Source organism: Hypanus sabinus, chromosome 26 (genome assembly GCF_030144855.1).
Source record: "Hypanus sabinus isolate sHypSab1 chromosome 26, sHypSab1.hap1, whole genome shotgun sequence".
Classification (NCBI taxonomy): domain Eukaryota; kingdom Metazoa; phylum Chordata; class Chondrichthyes; order Myliobatiformes; family Dasyatidae; genus Hypanus; species Hypanus sabinus.
Window position 1 is genome coordinate 15466071 of NC_082731.1, and position 21520 is coordinate 15487590.

The following is a 21520-nucleotide window of genomic DNA, read 5'->3' on the forward strand; positions in this document are numbered from 1 at the left end:
CCTGGGTGGGCACCGTGACTGGCATGGTTTTGTTGGGCCGAAGGGCTTGTATCAGTGTGACCACACACATTTTCTAAAGGAGAAGGTTAACACTACTTATCGGTAGTGATATCGACTTGTCCTGGGACATCCAGGGATTTGTGGACATTCTCCTCCAGATCTCTCTAGTCCAGAACCCTGTTAAAATATCTTCCCTCCCTCCCCCCCCCTCCCAACTTGTTCCAAGTGCCTTACTGGCTGTGAATCACAGTGGGATGTTCTGAATGAAGCCACCCTGCTGAATGAGTTCGACAGCTTTCTCTCTCTGTGATCATTCCATGTTGCAGGGACAGTAAAATGTAACAGGGGATTGTTCACGGTTTGTAACACACAGTAAATGCTGGAGGAACTCTGCAAGTCAGGCAGCATCTGTGGAGGAGAATAAAAGTTCAATTCGTCAAGACTGGCAGAGAACAGGGCAGAAGCCAGAATAAGGTGGTGGGTGGGTGGGGGAGGGGGGGGAAAGAGTTCAAGCTGGCAGGTGATAGGTGAGGCCCGTGCAAGGTGGGTGTGTAGGGTTGGGGGGGGGGGGTACGAAGCTGGAAAACGAACAGGGCTGACGAGTACACCATTAAGAAGGTTTGGGGGAGGGAGCTGGTGAAGGGTGTTCTGTCGTCATCTATCCTACCCTGCGTTTTGCAGTGGATGGAGCAAAGGTTCTCGACAATATCAAGGTTTAAAGTACATTTATTATCAAAGTTTACATTATACAACCTTGACATTTGTCTCCTTACAGGCAGCCACAAAGCAAAGAGACCCCAAAGAACCCATTAAAACAAAGACTGTCAAACACCCAATGTGCAAAGAGAGAAAAAGCAAATCATGCAAACAATAACCGCAAGCAAACAGCGTTTTGAACTGAAGCCCAGAGGAGCCTGCACTGAGTCTCACCGACGCAGAGGCTGCTACACCGTGTCCAATCGATGGCCCTGACAGATTTGCAGCTGAAGTGCATCCTCATCTAGAAAGACCACTTGTGACTCTGAATGGTGGTGAGGGAGAAGGTAAACAGGCAGGGGCAGCACTCGATTCTCTTGAAGGGCAAGAGATCGGTCGGGGAGGGAGGGGAGTTGACAAGGGAGTGAAGTAGAGCACGATTCCTGCAGAACATGGAAAAGAGCGTGGAAGGAAAGATGTAGCAGGATCTCATTGGAGGTGGCATAAGTTGAGGAGAACGTGCTGGATGCAGAGGCACATGGGATGGTAGGACAGGACAAGGGATCCACTAAATCTGCTATGGTGATGGGAAGATGGGGTGAGGGCCAATGTGCAGGAAATGAAGGAGATGCTGGTGAGGACAACCCAATTGTGGTGGAGGAGAAACCCTGTTCTTTGAAAAAAAAACATGTAAGATTTTCCAAAATGGAAATTCTTATCCTGAGAACAGGTAAGACAAAGACTGGGGGACTGAGAGAAGAGAATTACATTTACAAGTGACAGTCAGTTTGTAGGACAGTGAAGAGTCTGTCTTCAGAGATCACCTGCCTGCTTGAACTCCTTCCCCTCCACCTTATTCAGACTTCTGTTCCCTTCCTTTCCAGTACCGATGCAGAGTCTCTGTCCAAAACATCGATTGTTTCCCCCCTCCACAGATGAGATAAAAGATCAGATAAAACACTTGAACATCAAAATGTACAATAAAAAGCATTATTGGTGTCAACAACCAACACAGGCTGAGGATGTGCTCAGGGAAGAGTCACCTTGTTTCTGGTACTACCAGAGCATGCCCACAACTTACCAATCCCAGCCCACATGCCTTTGGAATGTGGGAGGAAACCACAGCAAACCCACATAGTTATGGGGAGGAACAACAGTCAATGGCAGGAATTGAATCCCAATCTAAAGGTCACTGGTGCTGTAAGGGGTCATGCTGACGGCTATGCTAATATACTGGCCACTGCCCGAGTTGCTGAGACCCTCTAGTATTCTGTGTGTTGTTCAGATTCCCATCCTCTGCAGAATCTCTCCCATTATCGTTCCTATTGCAAAGACAGTGAAACTTACCTTGGGATGGTACGTGTTTCACCATTTTATTTCAGGTACAGTTACAAAGGGGTGTCAGTGAGCCAAGGGAGAAGATCACCAGGTGAGGTCCCTCCAGAAACAGTTCGACCAGCTCCAGTCCCATCACAGGAGACCCCAGTCTCCCCACAAACTCCATCCGCAGGGACCTGGGACCAACATTTCAACAACTGCAACACCGGCAGCAAAACCTGAAGCTCTGACCAATCATCTCGATGCTATCTGTGGGATCTTTCTGTGTTGGTTCTGACTGATGCCACATCAACAGGAATTGTCTGATCATAATGGCAAACAGTGCATTTAAATGAAAAGCAATGAGATGTCCAGTTATTAGTGATGCTGTGGGAATGCAGGGCATAAGCAGAGGCTGGATAGCCTGTGGTTCCTGGGATATCAGCTGAGGGGCGACCATACAGAGGTGCATTAGTTTGTGATAGGAGTAGGATCAGTCCGTTCCCTAGTGTCGGGGAGGCTACAGCTGGACAGAATAAACTCAGGGACAAGAGGGGAGAGTTTTAAAAGGACTTGAGCAACATTCTGTAACCAGAGGGTGGGACCGATGTGGCAGAAGCTGTCAGATGAAACGGTAGAGGTGGGTACAATTCCAGTGGTTGAACAGGTACAGGGATTTGGGCCAAATGAGACTGTGGAAGGGAGGTAACGTGGATGAGTTGAGTTGAATGCCCAATTCTGTCTTACATAATGTATCTCCAGGGGAGGTGTTCAATGTTCAGGTTAAAGAACCAAAGGTGCTGAGAGTGTTGTTTGCTTTGAGTTTCCTTTCATTGCTGAAGCACTGCAAAATTAATTGTGAAGAAGAGATGTAAAGCAAAAGAGAAAGGCAGGCAGGTTGTGAAATTTGGAAAATTCAGCATTTGAGAATAGGATAAAACCCAACTGGTTCACTTTCAGGGACGATGGCCTCGCACTGTACAAGAGAGCCAAGTATAATCTGTGCAAAGTTACCAGGGATGCTGAGTGAGAATACCAGAGCAAACTACAGAGTCAATTCCATCAGTAGATGCCAGATGACTGTGGCAGTGTCTGAATAATATAGCGAGTAATAACCGAAATCAGGGTCAACGATGCACTCTACTGGATGTTTCAAGTTTTTCAAATGTTGCTACTGTGCTGAGATTGTCTCTACCAGGCAGAACTCAGTCAATCCCTCTCCACACAGATCGGACAAATAGCCTCTCCCCAGAGTGAACTCAGCTGTGCTTCCTCAAGGTGGGTGAATGGGAGAATCCTTTCCTGCACGTTGGGCAGGTGAACTGCCTCCCCCAGTGTGCACACGCATGTGATCCTTCAGGCTCGACGATTCACTGAATCCCTTCCCGCACACAGAGCAGAAAAACGGCCTCTCCCTGGTATGGACTCGCTTGTGAATCTTCAGGGTTGATGACTGACTGAATCCCTTCCCGCACACAGAGCAGACAAACGGCTTCTCCCCAGTGTGGACTCGCTTGTGAATCTTCAGGCTCGAGGACTGGCTGAATCCCTTCCCGCACACAGAGCAGAAAAATGGCCTCTCCCCGGTGTGGACTCGCTTGTGGTTCCGCAGGCTGGTTGACTGAGAGAATCCTTTTCCACACGCTGGGCAGATGTACGGCCTCTCCCCGGTGTGAACACGCTGGTGGTTCCTTAAATTGGAGGAATCATGGAATCCTTTCCCACACACGAGGCAGATGAACGGCCTGTCCCCAGTGTGACTGCGGTGATGAATTTCCAGCAGGGACGGGTAAACGAATCCCTTCCCGCAGTCCCCACATATCCACCGTTTCTCTGTGGTGTGTCTGCTTCGCCGTCTCAACTGTCCAGACGCTTGGCTGAAGACTCGTCCACACAAACAATCTTGACATATTGTTTGGTTTGAAATTCCATTCAATGCTGAGACCCTGTGAAATTTAGAACAGGAAGAGGCAGAGAGAGAGAAAGACAAGGAAAAAAAGCAGGTTATGAAATCTGGAAAATTGATTACAAGTCGATCATAATAAAGCCCAGCTGGTTCACTTTCCCTAGGTAAATTAAGTGACCAGTCTCAATGATTACTGACCAGTGATTCTAACTTTGACTATAATGAAGAGCTTTGAGAGGTTAGTGACAGCCCACATTGCCTCTCAATCTATACCACATGCAGTTTCTATACAGGAAAATAATATGTCTATAGAGGACATCATCTATTACTGTGGAGGCCGAGTGGAGACCCAACGGATCTTCAAAAGATTACGTGTTACCTGGATAAACTAGACAGCTATTAACTCTGACCCAAGCTCAAAATGTCTGATAGTAGAGGACATATATTTAAGGGGGGTAAGTTCATAGCAGAGATGAGGGGTATGTTATTTACTGAGTGGTGGGCACCTGGAATTCATCGCCTGGTGGAGACTGAGCTGATAAAGTTGGGGATTTCATCCTTGGTGACCTCAGCCTGTAACACAGCTGTTATTTCTCTTTGTCTGCCTCTGTCCCTCTCCACATACAAACTCCCAGCGCATAGTCACGGCCACCCACCCCTTGGTCATTTCCTTGTTTCACTCTCTGCCCCCCTCCCCAGCAGAGATTAGATCTCTCCCAGTGCAGCCCCTGAAAAACTCTCTAAAACTGTTCATCACCGCCCTTTCAAATCACCATTGGGCTGGCTTACTCCCTTACACCTCAAGTTGCTATTTCAGTACCAGAGAGAAAGAGGGGAGATCATCGGTATAGGCAGAGGGGATGGGGTGCATCTTCCGGTAAAACATGCAATCATACTCTGAGAAAGAGTTGACACAGGATCAGAAGATGTCGAATTCTTGTGGGTAGAGTTAAGCAACTGTATTGGTAAAAGGGAGTTAAATACAGGCCCCCAAACACTAGTCAGGCTGCGGGAAATAGGGAAAATTGGTCCATGGACACCAGCTCTCAAGGTGGAGTCTGAAGGGAGCCCTGATAGAGCTTTACAAGATTATGGGGACAGAGATAGAGGTGACAATTGGTGGAAATGTCTAATACTGCAGGTCATATGTTTAAAGTGTGAGGGGATAAGTCTGAAGTAGAGGTGTAGGGCACATTATAACACAGAGATAAATACCGGGAATTCACTGCCGGGGTGATGGTGGGAACAAATATTACAGAGGCTGTTATAAAGCCTCATGAATATGCTGAGAATGGAGGGATATGGACAATTTGTGGGCAGACGGGTTAGGCATTTAATTACTCCAACACAACATTGTACACCAACGGGCCTGTTCCTGTACCGTCAAGGATGCCTGTCACTCTGGCCATTCCCACTCTGCTAGCTCCCTGGACAAGTTACAGGAATTTGAAATCTGGGACCACCAGACTCAAGAACAGCTTCTTCCCCACCGCTATCAGTCAGCTCTCTCACGTCCCCTTCCCGGAGGGGGGGGTGACACGTTCTCCGTTGTTCTGTTATTGTCACTGGATCATTTCTGTTTGCACCTGGACATGTGGCATTGCTGTACTTCCCACCAACCCGTCCGCTCCTCACTGTGTTTATTATAAACATGGACACCGTTCACTCTGTCACCTACATGCAAGGAATTTCATTGCACCCTGGTGTATATGGCAGCAAACTCATCGGGGAAGGGAGCTTGTCTCCTGGACAGGCCCCCATGTGTGGATGGGGACAGAGCTGCTAAGGGTTTCACCCTTGGTGATTTCAGCCCATATCATAGCTATTACCTCTCTCCATCCCCTGCTTCCCCCTCCACATACAAACACCCCAGCCCATATCCACTGCCACACCCTCCTTAATCACTTCCTTGTTCCACTCTCTGCCGTATTACCCCCATCCTCCATCCTGCCCTGGGACCTCTCTCTCTGAAACCCACTGTAACTGCCCTTTCTAATCTCCATCATTCCCTACTCCATAGCATTCTGCCGGAGGGACGATGGGCAGCAGCAAGTTTTGGTACGTACTGGACAAATGACAGAGGTAGGAAAGGAGGGCCTGAGGAGAGAGTTCAGGGATCGAGGTAGAAAGCTGAAAAACAGGACCTCCAGGGTAGCAATCCCCGCACCAGTGAGGGTAAGAATAGTACAACTTAGCAGATGAATATGTGGCTGAGGAAATGGTGAAGGGACAGGGCTTCAGATTTCTGGATCACTGGGCTCCCTTTTAGAGAAGGTACAACCTGTACAAAGGGGATGGGTTATGGTTAAATGTCCTTGCGGGCAGGTTTGCTAATGTTATTCCAGAGGGGGTAAAACTAATTTAGTGGGGGTTGGGAACAGGAGTGATGGTGCTGAGGATGTGGTAGCTGGTTCACAAACAGAGGCAGAGGTAGTGAGACTGCTACCAAGGACAGGATGACGTTAGCGCAAATTTTCAGTGAACAGGATGAGGGGAGAAAAATTGAAAAGGGTGATGAATACAGGACTGAAGATGTTATGTTTCAGTGCATGCAGTGTACAGAATAAGGTAGATGAATGTGTACCAGTGTTAGAGATTGGAATGTCTGAACTGGCCATCACTGAAAGATTATATTTGGGAGCTTAATGTCCAAGGATACACATTGTATCGAAAGGACAAGCCCGTAGGCAGAGGGGGTACGGTGGCTCTGTTGGTTTAAAAAAAATTACATCAAATCCTTAGAAATTGGTGACATATGATCAGCAGATGTAAAAATGTTGTGGGTAGAACTAAAGAACTGCAAGATTAAAAAGACCCTGAGGAGAATTATATACAGACCTCAAAACAATAGCAAAAACTGTGGGCTACAAATTTCAATGGGAGATAGAAAATGCATTGGGGCACTGTTACAAAAGGTACGGAGGATTTCAATATGCAGGTAGATTGGGAAAATCAGGTTGGTGCTGGATCCCAAGAGGGAGAATTTGTAGAATGTCTACAAAGATGGCATTTTCAAGCAGCTCGGGGTTGGGCCCACTGGGGGATCAGCTAGTCTGGATTGGGTGTTGTGCAATGAAGTGCAATTAAATACAGAGCTTAAGGTACAGGACAGATGATCATAATATGACAGAATTCACCCTGCAATTTGAGAAGCAGCAGCTAAAGTCAGATATGTCAATATTCAGTGGAGTATAGGAATTGCAGAGGAACATGAGAGGAGCTGGCCGAGATTGATTGGAAGGGAATACCAACAGGTATGGTGGCAGAACGACAATAATTGGAATTTCTGGGAATAACTCGGAAGGTGCAGGATAGATACATCCCAAAAAAGGAAGCGGTATTCTAAAAACAGGATGACAACAAGGGAAGTCAAAGACAAGACAAAATCCAAGACAGGACATAATAGAGCAAAACTTAGTAGGAAGTTAGATGACTGGAAAGCCAACCACTAAAGTCATAAAGAAGGAAAAGATGGAATAGGAAGATAAGCTCGCCAATAATATTAAAGATACAAAAACTTTCTTCGGATATATAAAGAGTAAAAGAGAGATGAGAGTAGACATTGTCCAAAGATAAATTGGCGCCTATTTTTCTGTGATATGATACTAAGGTAGGAGGTGTTGTGGATAATGAGGTGGGTTTTCAAAGCTTGCAGGGAGATTTATGCCGGTGAGAAGAATGGGCTGAACGTTGGCAGATGGAGTTTAATGCTGAGAAGTGCGAGGTTCTACATTTTGGCAGGAATAATCCAAATAGAACATACAGAGTAAATGGTAGGGCATTGAGGAATGCAGTGGAACAGAGAGATCTAGGAATAACGGTGCATCGTTCCCTGAAGGTGGAGTCCCATGTAGATAGGGTGATGAAGAAGGCTTTTGGAATGCTGGCCTTTATAAATCAAAGCATTGAGTACAGAAGTTGGGATGTAATGTTAAAATTGTACAAGCCATTGGTAAGGCCAAATTTGGAATATTGTGTACAGTTCTGGTCACCGAATTATAGGAAAGATATCAATAGAGAGGGTGCAGAGACGATTTACTAGGATGTTACCTGGGTTTCAGCACTTAAGTTACAGAGAAAGGTTGAACAAGTTAGGTCTCTATTCATTGGAGCGTAGAAGGTTGAGGGGGGATTTGATCGAGGTATTAAAAATATTGAGAGGGATAGATAGAGTTGACGTGAATAGGCTGTTTCCATTGAGAGTAGGGGAGATTCAAACGAGAGGACATGATTTGAGAGTTAGGGGGCAGAAGTTTAAGGGAAACACGAGGGGGTATTTCTTTACTCAGAGAGTGATAGCTGTGTGGAATGAGCTTCCTGTAGAAGTAGTAGAGGCCAGTTCAGTTGTGTCATTTAAGGTAAAATTGGATAGGTATATAGACAGGAAAGGAGTGGAGGGTTATGGGCTGAGTGCGGGTAGGTGGGACTAGGTGAGATTAAGAGTTCGGCACGGACTAGGAGGGCCGAGATGGCCTGTTTGGGTGCTGTGATTATTATATGGTTATATTTTTCCTAATATATGCCCTATTTGTGATAAATGTAATGCAGAAGTGGCTACTCTAACCCATATGTTTTGGTCATGTGTAAGTTTAAATAATTTTTAGAGGGATGTGTTTGGAATATTATCTAAAGTTATAGATGTGGATGTTCAACCTAATCCACACAGCAATTTTTGGGATTTTCCCCAGAGGAAGCAAGCAAAGTGTCTGCCTCTGCCCAACATGTGATAGCTTTTTCAACTTTACTGGCCAGGAGAGCTATTTTGCTTCACTGGAAAGAATCTAACCCACCCACTGTTTTCTATTGGCTCTCCTCCATCATGTCATGTTTAAGCTTGGAGAAAATTAGAAGCCGGACATTTGATACATCTTTTGATTTTGAACAAGTCTGGCAACCCTTTATTCAATATTTTCACGATTTAATTTATCTTTATTTATTTATTTTTCTTTATTCTCTTTGGAGAATATCCTTGTCCATGAAGGTTCAGAGATGACTGGAAGGATGTGTTTTTTTCTCTCTCTTTCTTTTTTAAGTTTATCCTCATTTGGACTGCCCAATCTTTCTTTTTCTTTTCTTTCTCTCTTTTTTTGTTTTAGTTTAGTTAGTGGGGATTTTCTTCCTCTATCAATAAAATTTCCAATTTTTCTTTTTTACGATTGCTATGAGGAGTTGTAATTTCTCTCCGACCATTGTATATATAACAGCATAATATATTACTTATTTGAGATTGATATTATATGCTTTTTGTCTTTAATATTGCTGTTTATATGTCTTTTATATTATCTACTTGTTAAACTCTTTCGATTTGTATTTGTATATTCTTTATTTGAAAATGAATAAAGATGATTGAAAAATGAGAGTAGACATTGGACTGCTGGAAAATGATGCTAGTAATGAGGGACAAGGAACTGATTGAGTGAGTGTCATTACTCGGTGTGAGAAATTGCCATTACTAGGGAGAAGGTGGATAAGTCACTTAAGCCAGATGGAGTACACCCCAGGTTCTGAAAGAGGTGGCTGAAGAGGTTGTGGAGGCACAAGTAATGATCTTCCAAGAATCAATGGATTCTGACATGGTTCCAGAGGACTGGAAAATTGCCAGTGTCACTTCACTCTTCAGGAAGAGAGTGAGGCACTAGAAAGAAATTTATAGGCCAGTTAGTCTAATCTCAATGGTTGGGAACACTTTGGAGTTGACTGTTAAGGATGGAGTTTCGGGGTATTTGGAGGCACATGATAAAATAGGCCACAGTCAGCATGGTTTCCTCAAGGGAAAATCTTGCCACCAAATCCATTGGAATTCTTTGAAGAAATTATGAGCAGGATAGACAGAGAAGGATCAGTGAATGTGGAGTGTACCTAGATATTCAGACAAGTTGTCACACAAGACTGCTTTACAAGTCGGGACCAATTCTTCTTATGTTATATGTCAATGATTTGAATGATGGTGATCAAATTCGCAGATGATACGAAGATAGGTGGAGGGGCAGGTAACATAGAGAGGCTACAGAAGGATTTAAACAGATTAGGAGAACGGGCGAGGAAGTGGAAGATGGAATACAGTGTCATGCACTTTGGCAGAAGAAATAAAAGAGTAGAGTATTTTCTAAATGGAGAGAAAATTCAGAATCTGAGGTGTAAAGGGACTCGTGAGCCCTGGTGCAGGATTCCCCAAAGGTTAATTTGCAGGTCGGGTCAGTGGAGAGGAAGACAAACGCGATGTTAGCATTATTTTTGAGAGAACTAGAATATAGAAGCAAGGACGTAACGTTGAGGCTTTACAAGGCATTGGTGAGGCCTCAGTTGGAGTTCTGTACTGCTGGGCCCCTTAGCTAAGAACGCACATGCTGACATTGGAGCGGGTTCAAAAGAGGTTGACAAAATGATTCTGGGATTGAAAGGAGCACTTGATGGCTCTGGGCCTGTACTCACTGGAATTCAGAGGAATAAGGGGTGATCTTATTGAACCTATCGGATAGAGTGTTTCTTATGATGGGAGAGTAAGACCAGAGGAAACAGACTCACAATAGAGGGACAATCCGTTTAGAATGGAGGTGAGGAGCAACTCCTTTGGCCAGAGAGTGCAACTCATTGCTGCAGGCAGCTGTAGAGGCCAAATCATTGGGTATATTTAAGGCAGATTGATAGATTCTTAATTAGTCAGGACATGAAGGGATACAGGGAGAAGGCATGACATTGGGGCTGAGACGGAAATGGACCAGCTGTGATGAAAGGGCAGAGCAGACTCAATGGGCCAAATGGCCCAATTCTGCTCCTATACCTTATAATCTGTGCAAAGCTATCAGGGATGCCGAGTGAGAATACCAGGGCAAACTAGAAGGTCAATTCCATCAGCAGACGCTGTGGCAAGGCCTGAATAGTTTAACAAGTGATAACCAGAATCAGGGTCTCCCCTGGCAACAATATACTCTACTGGATGTTTAAGTTTTTAAAATGTTCCTTTTCGTGTTGATTTTGTCTCTACCAGGAAGCGCAGGGCTCCGTCAATGCCTCTCCACACACAGAGCAGACACACGGCCTCTCCCCAGAGTGAACTTGATTGTGCTTCCTCAAGGTGGATAAATGGGAGAACCCTTTCCCACACGTCGGGCAGATGAACGGCCTCTCCCCAGTGTGCACACGCATGTGATCCTTCAGGCTCGAGGACTGGCTGAATCCCTTCCCGCACACAGAGCAGAAAAACGGCCTCTCCCCGGTGTGGACTCGCTTGTGGTTCCGCAGGCTGGTTGACTGAGAGAATCCTTTTCCACACGCTGGGCAGATGTATGGCCTCTCCCCGGTGTGAACACGCTGGTGGTTCCTCAAGTTGGAGGGGTCATGGAATCCTTTCCCACACACGAGGCAGATGAACGGCCTGTCCCCAGTGTGACTGCGGCGATGAATTTCCAGCAGGGACGGGTAAACGAATCCCTTCCCGCAGTCCCCACATATCCACCGTTTCTCCCTGGTGTGAATAGTCCGGCGTCTCAACTGCCCGGATGCCTGGCTGAAGCCTTGTTCACACTCAGAATCTTGATGTGTTGCTGGGTTTGAAATTCCATTCATTGCTGAGACCCTGTGAAGTGTATTTAGAACAGGGAGCGGGGTAGGGAGAGAAAGACAAGGAAAAATGGCAGGTTATGAAATCTGGAAAATTGATTATCAGAGGATCATAATGCAGCTCGTTCACTTTGCCCAGGTAAATAAAGTGACCAGTCTCACTGACTACAGGCCAGTGGCTCTGACATTGACCGTAATGAACAACACCGAGATCAGTAATAGCTCACAGCTTCCCAGTCAGTCTATATCCCCTGCAGTTTTCATACAGGAAAGATAGGTCTGTGGAGGACACTATCTCCCATGGTGGAGGATGAGGGGAGATCCAATGGAGCTTAATAAGATTATGTAAGCCAGAGTAGACAGCCAGGAGTTCTGTCCCAGAGTCAAAGTCACTGATAGTAGCAGGCATATATTTAAGATGTAAAGGGGTAAGCTCAAAGCAGAGGTACAGAGTGATGAGCATCGGGAATTCACTGCCGTGGTAGAGAGGGAGAAGAGCGAGCTGTGTGAGTGGGGACAGCGCTGATAAAGTTGGGGGCTTCACCTTTGGTGTCTTCAGCTATTATTTTCCTTCATCTGTCCCTGGTTCACTGCCTCTGTCCCTCTCCACATACAAACTCCCCAGCCCATATTCACTGCCATGCACTCCCTAGTCATTTTCTTGTTCCACTCTCTGGCCATATCACCACCCACCCCATATCACATCCTGCCAGATTCAACCTGTCCCTGGGATCTCTCTCCGAAACCCTTCATCACTGCCCTTTCAAGTCTCCTGGGGCCGGTGCTTGACCAGTCCTGACATCTCTGCGACGTCCTTCCTCTTCCAACACCTCTGACCGCTGACGCAGAGGAAACCAGAGGAGCTCAGAAGGACGGGCAGCATCTACGAAGGGAAACGTGCGGTCGATACCTCAGGACCGAACAGAAAAGGCGGGAGATGGCGGGTACAAAACTGTGCAGGGCTGGGGTTGGGGAGGGGTGGAGCAAGAACAGGATGGTTTTCAATGGACCCAGGTTGGAGTCAGTGTGACAGGTAGCTGGGGGTGGAGGAAGACCAGAGTGGGAATGATGCATAAAGCTGGGAAGTGATATTCTGAAAAAGAAAAACATCTCAGGCATGCTAGAGTGGAAAGCCTCAACACGAGAACGGGAGCAGCGGAGACCACAAGACCACAAGAGATTGGGTGGTATGGCCCAAGTCTGCTGCGCCATTCCAACATGGCTGGCTTATCAACCCTCTCAACCCTATTCTGTCTTCTGCCCGAAACCTTTGACACCCTAACTAATCAAGAACCTGTCAACCTCCACTTTGAATATGCTCAATGATCTGGCCTGCACAGCTGGAATTTCACAGATTGTGTGCAGTTTAGTCGCTTACCTACTGGAGACAGAGCAGGAAGATGGAAAGGGGGCAAAGAAAATTTACGAGGATGTTGCCAGGACTTGAGGACATGAGTTATTGGGTAAGGAATATGTTAAGACTTTATTCCCTAATGAGGGGAAATTTGATATAAAATATTATGGTATAGATAGTTACTTGAGTTCTGAGGTTGGATAGGATTGGAACTGGAGGTCATCAGTTAAAGGTGAAATTCTTAAGGAATGAGCTGCTCACAGAAGGGGTGGATACAAGGGTCAACAACATTTCAGAGAAATTTGGATAAGTCCATGGATAGGATGCGAGGATCTACTGTCTGGGTGCAGGCTGATGGGGCTCGGCAGATTGAAGAACTTAATTGTCCAAAGGGTCTGGTTCTGTGCTGTAGTGAAAAAGAGATTCACCACGCTCTGGCTAAAGAAATTCCTCCTCATCTCTGTTCCAAAGGGACGTTCTTCAATTCTGAGTATGCGCTCTCTTGTCCTAGACTCCACCACTACAGGAAACATCCTCTCCACATCCACTCTATCTGTGTCCTCTGGTCCTAGACTCCACCACTACAGGAAACATCCTCTCCACATCCACTCTATCTGTGTCCTCTGGTCCTAGACTCCCCCACCGCAGGAAACATCCTCTCCACATCCACTATATCTGTGTCCTCTGGTCCTAGACTCCCCCACTATAGGAAACATCTTCTCCACATCCACTCTCTCTGTGTCCTCTGGTCCTAGACTCCCCCACTATAGGAAACATCCTCTCCACATCCACTCTATCTGTGTCCTCTGGTCCTAGACTCTCCCACTATAGGAAACATCCTCTCCACATCCACTCTATCTGTGCCCTCTGGTCCTAGACTCTCCCACTATAGGAAACATCCTCTCCACATCCACTCTATCTGTGCCCTCTGGTCCTAGACTCTCCCACTATAGGAAACATCCTCTCCACATCCACTCTATCTGTGTCCTCTGGTCCTAGACTCTCCCACTATAGGAAACATCCTCTCCACATCCACTCTATCTGTGTCCTCTGTTCCTAGATTCTCCCACTATAGGAAGCATCCTCTCCACATCCACTCTATCTGTGTCCTCTGGTCCTAGACTCTCCCACTATAGGAAACATCCTCTCCACATCCACTCTATCTAGGCCTTTTAATATTCGATAGGGCTCATCAAAATCCTCCTGACCCCCTACAATCTTTAAAACAAAACAGAGAAAGGGAATTGTATCCCTCGAATGTGGCAGGGTGGGATGAGGTGTAGTCTAGGTAATTCAGGAGTCGGAGGCTTTGTAGAAAATACCAGAGACTCTGTAGAAGATGGCAAAAGATCCTTTCGACAGACGGAGACAAAGAGATCAAGAAAGAGGAGAGACATGTTCGAGGTGGACGACGTGAACCCGAGGACAGAGTGGAAGCCGATGGAATTGACGAACTCCGAACGGGTGCACGGAGCAGCACCAACGTAGATGCCAACGTGGCAGAGAAAGCTGGTGGTCCAGGCTTGGAACATGGATTGCTCCACGTAGCCAGTGAAAAGGCAGGTATACCAGTGATATTGTCCATTGCTACACCTTTGGTCCTGAGTGGGGCTGAGGAACTGTTAAGGGTAAGCACCAGTTCTGCCAGACAGAGGAAGGTGGTGGTGAAGGGGAACTAGTCACGTCTGTTACCCAGAATGAAAACGGAGAGACCTGAGGCCTTCCTGATAGGGGGATAGAAGAGCACAGGGACAGGACGTCCATGTGGAAAACCAGGGCCAAGAATGAAATATCATTTAAGTGGTGGACTGCACATGCATAGGGTAGGAAGGGACTGAACCATTAGGGACAATATGGAGCTAAGACACAAGGACACACTGGGCCAGGAGTGGGCAGACCCGATGGCCAATGGGGCAGGTAGGTCTGTGGATCTGGAGTAGGAGGTAGAAAAGGGGAGCGCAGGGGTTAGAGGATGATGAGGTTGGAGACCGTAGAGCGGAGATCTCCAGAGGAGATTAGGTCAGTGATGGTGTGGGAGACAGGGGTCTGAGGCTTGTGATTGGCAAGTAGGGGGCTACAGAGACTACAACAGCACCATCCATGTCTGGTAGTTGGATGGTGAGTTCGACACTGATGTGGAGAGATCGGAGAGCAGTGTGTTCACAGGCTGAGGAAACCACTGAACTCTTTAAATCTACCTGTCTCACCTTTAAGACCATAAGGCAGAATGTCTATTCAGCCCATCAATTTCACTCTGGCTGATCCCAGATCCCACACGTACACCTGCCTCCTTGCCATAACCAATCAGGATAACTACCAGTTTTTACTTTAAATACACCCACGGTCTTGGCCTCCACTGCTGCCTGTGGCGGAGTACTCCACAGATCCACCACTGTAAAATTCCTCTTCCCCTCTATTCTAAAGAGACATGCCTCAATTCTGAGGTTGTGCCCTCTAGTTCTGGACATCCCACCATAGGAAACCTCTCCACATACAGCTCATCTAGTCCTTTCAGTATGTTTCAATGAGATCCCCCACATTCTTCTAAATTCCAGTGAGTACACTCCCAAAGCTGCCAAATACTCCTCATATGTTAACCCCTTCATTCCTGAAACCATCCTCGTGAGCCTCCCCTGGATTCTCACCAATGACAACACATCTTTTCTGAGATAAGGGGCCCAAAACAGTTGACAATACTCCGAGTGTGGCCTTGGCCTGACTAGTGTCTTGTAAAGCCTCAGCAATATCTCCTCCTGTGAGTCTTGCGTGAAGACTTCCAAGTCCCTCTGCATGTTTCATTTTCTCTCCTTTTAGATAACAGTCCGCGCTTTTGTTCCTTTTACCAAAATGCATTATCATACATTTCCCAACACCGTATTCCATCTGCCACTATTTTGCCCATTCTTCCAATTTGTCTAAGTCCTGCTGTAATCAAGTTGCTTCCTCAGAACTACCTACCCCTCTCCCTATCCTCGTATCATCCACAAAGCCATCAGTTCCATTATCTAAATCACTGACAAACAATGTGAAATGTATCGGTCCCAATACTGACCCCTGAGGAACTCCACTAGTCACTGGCAGCCAACCAGAAATGGCCCCGTTTATCCCCACTCACTGCCTCCTGCCCGTCAGCCATTCCTCTCTCCATGCCAATATCTTTCCTGTAATGCCATGGGATTTTACCTTGTTAAGCAGCCTCATGTGTGGCACCTTAATCAAATGCCTTCTGAAAATCCAAGTAAATGGCATCCACTGCCTCTCCTTTGTCCACCCTGCTTGTAACTTCCTCGAAGAACTCTAACAGATTTGTCAGGCAAGATTTCCCTTCACAGAAACCATGCTGACTTTGACTTATTTTATCATTAGTCTCCAAGTACCCCTAAACCTCGTCCTTAATAATGGACTCCAGCACTTTCCCAACCACTGAGGTGAGGCCCACTGGTCTACAATTCCCTTTCTTTTGCCTTCCTCCCTTCTTAAAGAGTGGAGTGGCATTTGTAATTTTCTCAGTTCTCTGGAACCATGCCAGAGTCAAGTGATTCTTTAAAGATCATGACCAATGCATCCATTATCTCTTCAGCAACCTCTCTCTGAACTCTGGGATGTAGTCCACCTCGTCCAGATGACTTATCCACCCTTAGAACCTTCAATTTGACTAGCAGTTTTTCTTTTATAATAGCAATAGCACTCACCCCTGCACCCTGACACTCACAGATCTTAGGGATACTGCTAGTGCCTCCCTTCCACAGTGAAGACTGATGCAAAGTACTAATTAAGTTCATCTGCAATTTCTTCCCATTACTATCCCATTATTGTCCCCCATTACTATCTCACCAGCATCATTTTCCAGTGGTCCAATATCAACTCTCACCTCCCTTTTTATATTACTGAAAAAAACCTTTTAGTATCCTGCTTTATATTATTGGCTAGTTTGCCCTCATATTTCACCTTTTCCCTTCATATGGCTTTTTAGCTGCCTTATGTTGGATTTTAAAAACTTTCCAATTATCCAACTTCCCATGCACTTTTGCTACATTACATGCTATTTCCTTGGCTTTTACTTCCCTTGTCAGCCATGGTTGCCTATTCCTGCCATTTACGAACAACTTGTGTGAGACATATCCTGTGCCTTGTGAACTATTCCCAGAAACTTCAGCCACCTCTGCTCTGCCATTAACCTTTCCAGTAGCTCCCTCCAGTCCACCTGGGTAAGCTCATCTCTCTCCCCTTACTCCATTGCGATACTGATACATCTAACCCATGCTTCTCCTTCTCAAATTGCAGTATGAATTCAATCATATTACGATCACTGCCTCTCAAGGATTCCTTTACCTAAGCTCCCTAATAAAATCTCGATTATTACACAACACCCAATGTATGATGGCCTTTCCCAAGTGGGCTCAAGCACAAGCTGCTCTAAAAAGCCGTCTCATAGGCATTCAACAAATCCCCTCTCTTGCAATCTGACACCGACATGATTTTGCATATTGGAGCCCCCCATTTCAAACGTGACATTACCCTCATGACACGCCTTTTCCAGCTCCCTTTGCAATCTCAACCTCACACCTTGACTACTATTTGGAGGCTGATATATGATTCCCATCATGGTTTTTAGCCCTTGCAGTTTCTAACTCCACCCACAAAGATTCGACATATCCTGACCCCATGTCACCTCTTTGTAAAGATGTAATTTCATCTCTTACCAGCAGAGCTGCACCACCACCTATGCCTTCCTGCCCGTCCTTTCAGTACAAAGGGTATCCTCTGATATCAAGCTCCCAACTTTGACCTTCTTTCAGCCACGACTCAGCGATCCATTTAATTGGATTCTTGGTTTTGTACCAATTCACCGTGGTGAATCGGCTACCATCAGGACGGAGGTATAGAAAATAGGTGCAGGAGTAGGCCATTTGGCCCTTCGAGCCTGCACCGCCATTCAGTATGATCATGGCTGATCATCCAACTCAGAACCCTGTACCTGCTTTCTCTCCATACCCCCGATCCCTTTAGCCACAAGGGCCATATCTAACTCCCTCTTAAATATAGCCAATGAACCGGCCTCAACTGTTTCCTGTGGCAGAGAATTCCACAGATTCACCACTCTCTGTGTGAAGAAGTTTTTCCTCATCTTGGTCCTAAAAGGCTTCCCCGTTATCCTTAAACTGTGACCCCTCGTTCTGGACTTCCCCAACATCGGGAACAACCTTCCTGCATCTAGCCTGTCCAATCCCTTTAGAATTTTATATGTTTCAATAAGATCCCCCCTCAATCTTCTAAATTCCAGTGAGTATAAGCCTAGTCAATCCAGTCTTCCTTCACATGAAAGTCCTGCCATCCCAGGAATCAATCTGGTGAACCTTCTCTGTACTCCCTCTATGGCAAGAATGTCTTTCCTCAGATTAGGGGACCAAAACTGCTCACAATACTCTACGTGCGGTCTCACCAAGGCCTTGTACAACTGCAGTAGAACCTCCCTGCTCCTGTACTCAAATCCTTTTGCTATGAATGCCAACATACCATTTGCCTTTTTCACCGCCTGCTGTACCTGCATGCCCACCTTCAATGACTGGTGTACAACGACACCCAGGACTTCAGAAGCCTGGAAGTCCACGCAACCGGGATCAAGACCAGCTAGTTCCCTTTACCCCACTGTAAGCTGTGCGGGTGTGTGTCCGCGCAGTTACTGAAATGCTCCCCCGCCCGCATACACGGCCTTTGTGCGGCACAGCTGGAACTTTCTTTTATACATCGTGCTGGCTGCTTTCCTGCTTAGAGGAATGGCTGGAGCGCGCAGCTGTAAAAAGAAACATTACAGGCAACGTTTCCTTTGACTTTGTCCGTTAAGCAACCTGATCACTACAGTCTGGCAACATTTTGACCACTTTGCATTGAAATTTACTTCTGTTCTTAACGATTTTTTTTCTGTCATGGAAATTTGGCACAATTTATGTTTAATTTCTGTGAATGTTACCTGTACACCATGTACCAATAACGTACATTTTTCATTACACCTGCGCAGACATGTTCGTGCACAGGACAATAAACTCTGCCGACTCGAGAGTCTGAAAATATTGATATTGACCGCCGATGACATTTTGCTCTGAGCCACCACCAGGGCCTGACACATCCCATTGCCTAAACCGCGTAAGCAGAGCCCCTCATTACCTATGTTGCCCCGGTGCAAGTCCCAGTCTCTGCACCCCTGACAACCCGGGGTCAGACGCCCATTCGCTCCAGCACTTCCCCGGCGACCGCTCCGCTCTCACGGCGTCTATCTGCGGTGCCTCTCGCTTTCTTCCTTTCATCGGCAACGGAGCTCGAGAGCAGGGTTCTACCCAATCAGACGCGTCCATAAACGACCCGTGACTTTCGCTGTCCAATTACAGTGGGGGCACCTGACTCCGCCCGCCCAATCCAGGGCGGGATCGGTGTCCTCCAGCATTCCAAAGGTCTTCACTGACACAAGCCCGAGCTGGCAGCTTGGCTGAAATCGGACTCTTTTGAGCTTCACCTTGCCTCCCGGGTTCAAGGCCCCCTCCCGCCCCTTTCACTACTGCCACCCGCACCCCTCACACCCTCCGCTCGCCGCCCGATCACCCCGAGCTCTGCATGCCCTCTGTATTTGTTCTGACGCTGGGGCTGCCTCACACCCCCAAGCACCTGGATCGTGCTGCAGCAGCCGTTTCAGAAATAAACCGTAACGGGGCACAGACCGCACAAATTTAATAGGCGGGGTGACGAGAAAAATACGCCATCTACTAGTAGAGTGGAACTCAGTCCGAGAAAAGAACAGACAGGCTAGCAAAAAAAAAATAAAGTACCTTCCATAGCGTCCGGAATGAAAATCAGAAGCCCCTGGGCCTCAGGGAGGGCAAAACTGGAAATTACTCGAGCCGAGAGCAAACGTCATGAACAAAATGGCTCCGGATATCGACAATGGAGTTTGAGCCCGGGTGGGTGCGCTGGGGACGGAGTAGAACTATGGACTGAGGAACAAAGGACCGAGCCTGCTGTTGGGAGTTGCTCTCAGGCAGGAAAGGGGAGGGAAGTCAGGAAGTGACGAAGAAGCCGGAGGCAGCGATCGTGAAGTGGCATGGGGGGGGGGGGGGGGTGATAGGAGTTATATGGGGAAAAGGGAATGGCAGATTTCTGGGAAACAGAACGTAAGCGGCGCATCGAGGATTGTAATCGTTTATCGTCTGGCGATAAAAGCTGTAGGCAGGATTTAAATAAAAAGAAGTTTTGAATCTTGAACTATTTCCGATTGGGTTAACTAAGGATTTGAGAAAAGGGTTAGCAAGACCTTTGGGAGATGGGTCACAAGGTTTTGTAAAGATAGCAAGCAGGGTGAGAAGCCATTCGGATTGAAGGAAAGCAACACCAAGAGATTGAATGACACTGGCTTTGGGAGTAATGACGGGAGTGCCTCTCGCTGTACCCACCGACCAAGTTTAAAATAAATTAGTCAAGGGAGAAGTTGTGGACACCAGATCTTTAAAAAGATTTCGTGGTGGATTAAACTTGATGGAAAACAAAGGTTGACAGATAGGGTTAATTTAAATATGTGCAATATTTTGGTCACCGTGCTGCTGCTGGATATCGCGGTAAAGGGCGGTGATGTGATGGAGAACATGACGATGATACGGTGTTGGAGGTGTCAGGCTGCCACGCAGGGAAGAAAGCTGTGGAGATTCAGCTTGTTTGGGTGAAAGGGGCACAGCCCACGGAGAAGCTGTTCAGAAAGTATGGAACACGGTGCCAATGGGACCGATTACTATCCAAAACACAGGCTGATTGAAATCAGTACGTGACATGCACGAGTGTATAACAAAGATTGTCGATAAACTTAAAATTTGTCACTTTCATGGCAAATGTGGTAACTTGTACACCACAAACTGAAAGCAGGGCGGAGAAAATGAAGTTATATTAAAAACTGAAGAAAATTGTCTAGAGTTGATGCTCCATAAGCAGGGGTTCATAATCTTCAGATCTCAAAAAAGTTGTTATTATTTTTCTTTTTCTGGTTTTTTAAACAATTGAATGCTAGAAGTTTCAGGAGATTTCAATGCTCATTTTAAGGTGGGATTGTAGTGGCACAAATGTGAAAGGGACGGTGGCGGAAGACATTCTGGGTGAAAATTGTTCGTTGTGCTTGAAAGAAGCTCAGTAGATGGAGAACCACCATTAAACATTGCTGGAAGAACGATTGACAATGTTTCAGGAAGTGTGGGGCAGGAATACAACAAGGTTTTGTTTCCCTTCACGGGCAGAGGGACGCTGATGTAGCTCAGCGTCGGGTAGGAGTGGAGCGTCGGGCTGTGATGTAAGTGACCATCCAGCCAAGCCAAGGAGTCCCCCTGGATGGGGGGGGGGAGGTGGTGGTGAGGGGGGTAAGAATCAGTGTGGCCTCCAGAAACCCCGCGAGCCGTCACGTTGGGGCATACCCGGCCCTTACCCCCATCTTCCTCACCGAGCCCCAGGGGTTCTCCCATGCCTCACCCACGGCGGCAGCCACACTGGCCAGTCCACCAACTGCACTGGGAACCCTGAATATACAAGTACTGCCAGCTTGTCGAATCCAAATCCGAGGGCTGGGAAACGAAAAGAGAAACTGTCAGCGGAACGATGATCTAAAGATTTGTCGGGACAGTGAATTAAAGCCCTTTCTTCCAGTGGGATCAGTTTCT

The 21520-nt window shown here is 46.7% G+C and overlaps 1 protein-coding gene and 1 long non-coding RNA gene across 3 annotated transcripts in view; one reads left to right on the forward strand and one right to left on the reverse strand.

The window, feature by feature from the left end:
• The window catches only part of LOC132381668 (uncharacterized), an 18907-nt gene extending 17996 nt beyond the window's left edge, over positions 1-911 (forward strand). The window contains exon 3 of the long non-coding RNA XR_009508103.1: positions 776-911. This is a non-coding gene — a long non-coding RNA (uncharacterized LOC132381668). The remainder of the gene's footprint in view (positions 1-775) is intronic.
• Positions 711-19883, reverse strand: LOC132381603 (zinc finger protein 135-like). Of its 2 annotated transcripts, none has more exons than XM_059951109.1 (3): positions 19655-19883; positions 10905-11495; positions 711-3959 (listed from the first exon to the last, which is right to left on the reverse strand). In XM_059951109.1, exons 2-3 carry the CDS (start codon positions 11483-11485, stop codon positions 3287-3289), a joined length of 1254 nt encoding a protein of 417 aa, XP_059807092.1. In that variant the 5' UTR covers positions 11486-11495; positions 19655-19883; the 3' UTR covers positions 711-3286. The 2 variants fall into 2 exon arrangements, with proteins under 2 accessions (XP_059807092.1, XP_059807091.1); XM_059951108.1 differs by lacking the exon at positions 19655-19883 and adding an exon at positions 18999-19295.
• Between the last annotated feature and the right edge of the window lie 1637 nt (positions 19884-21520).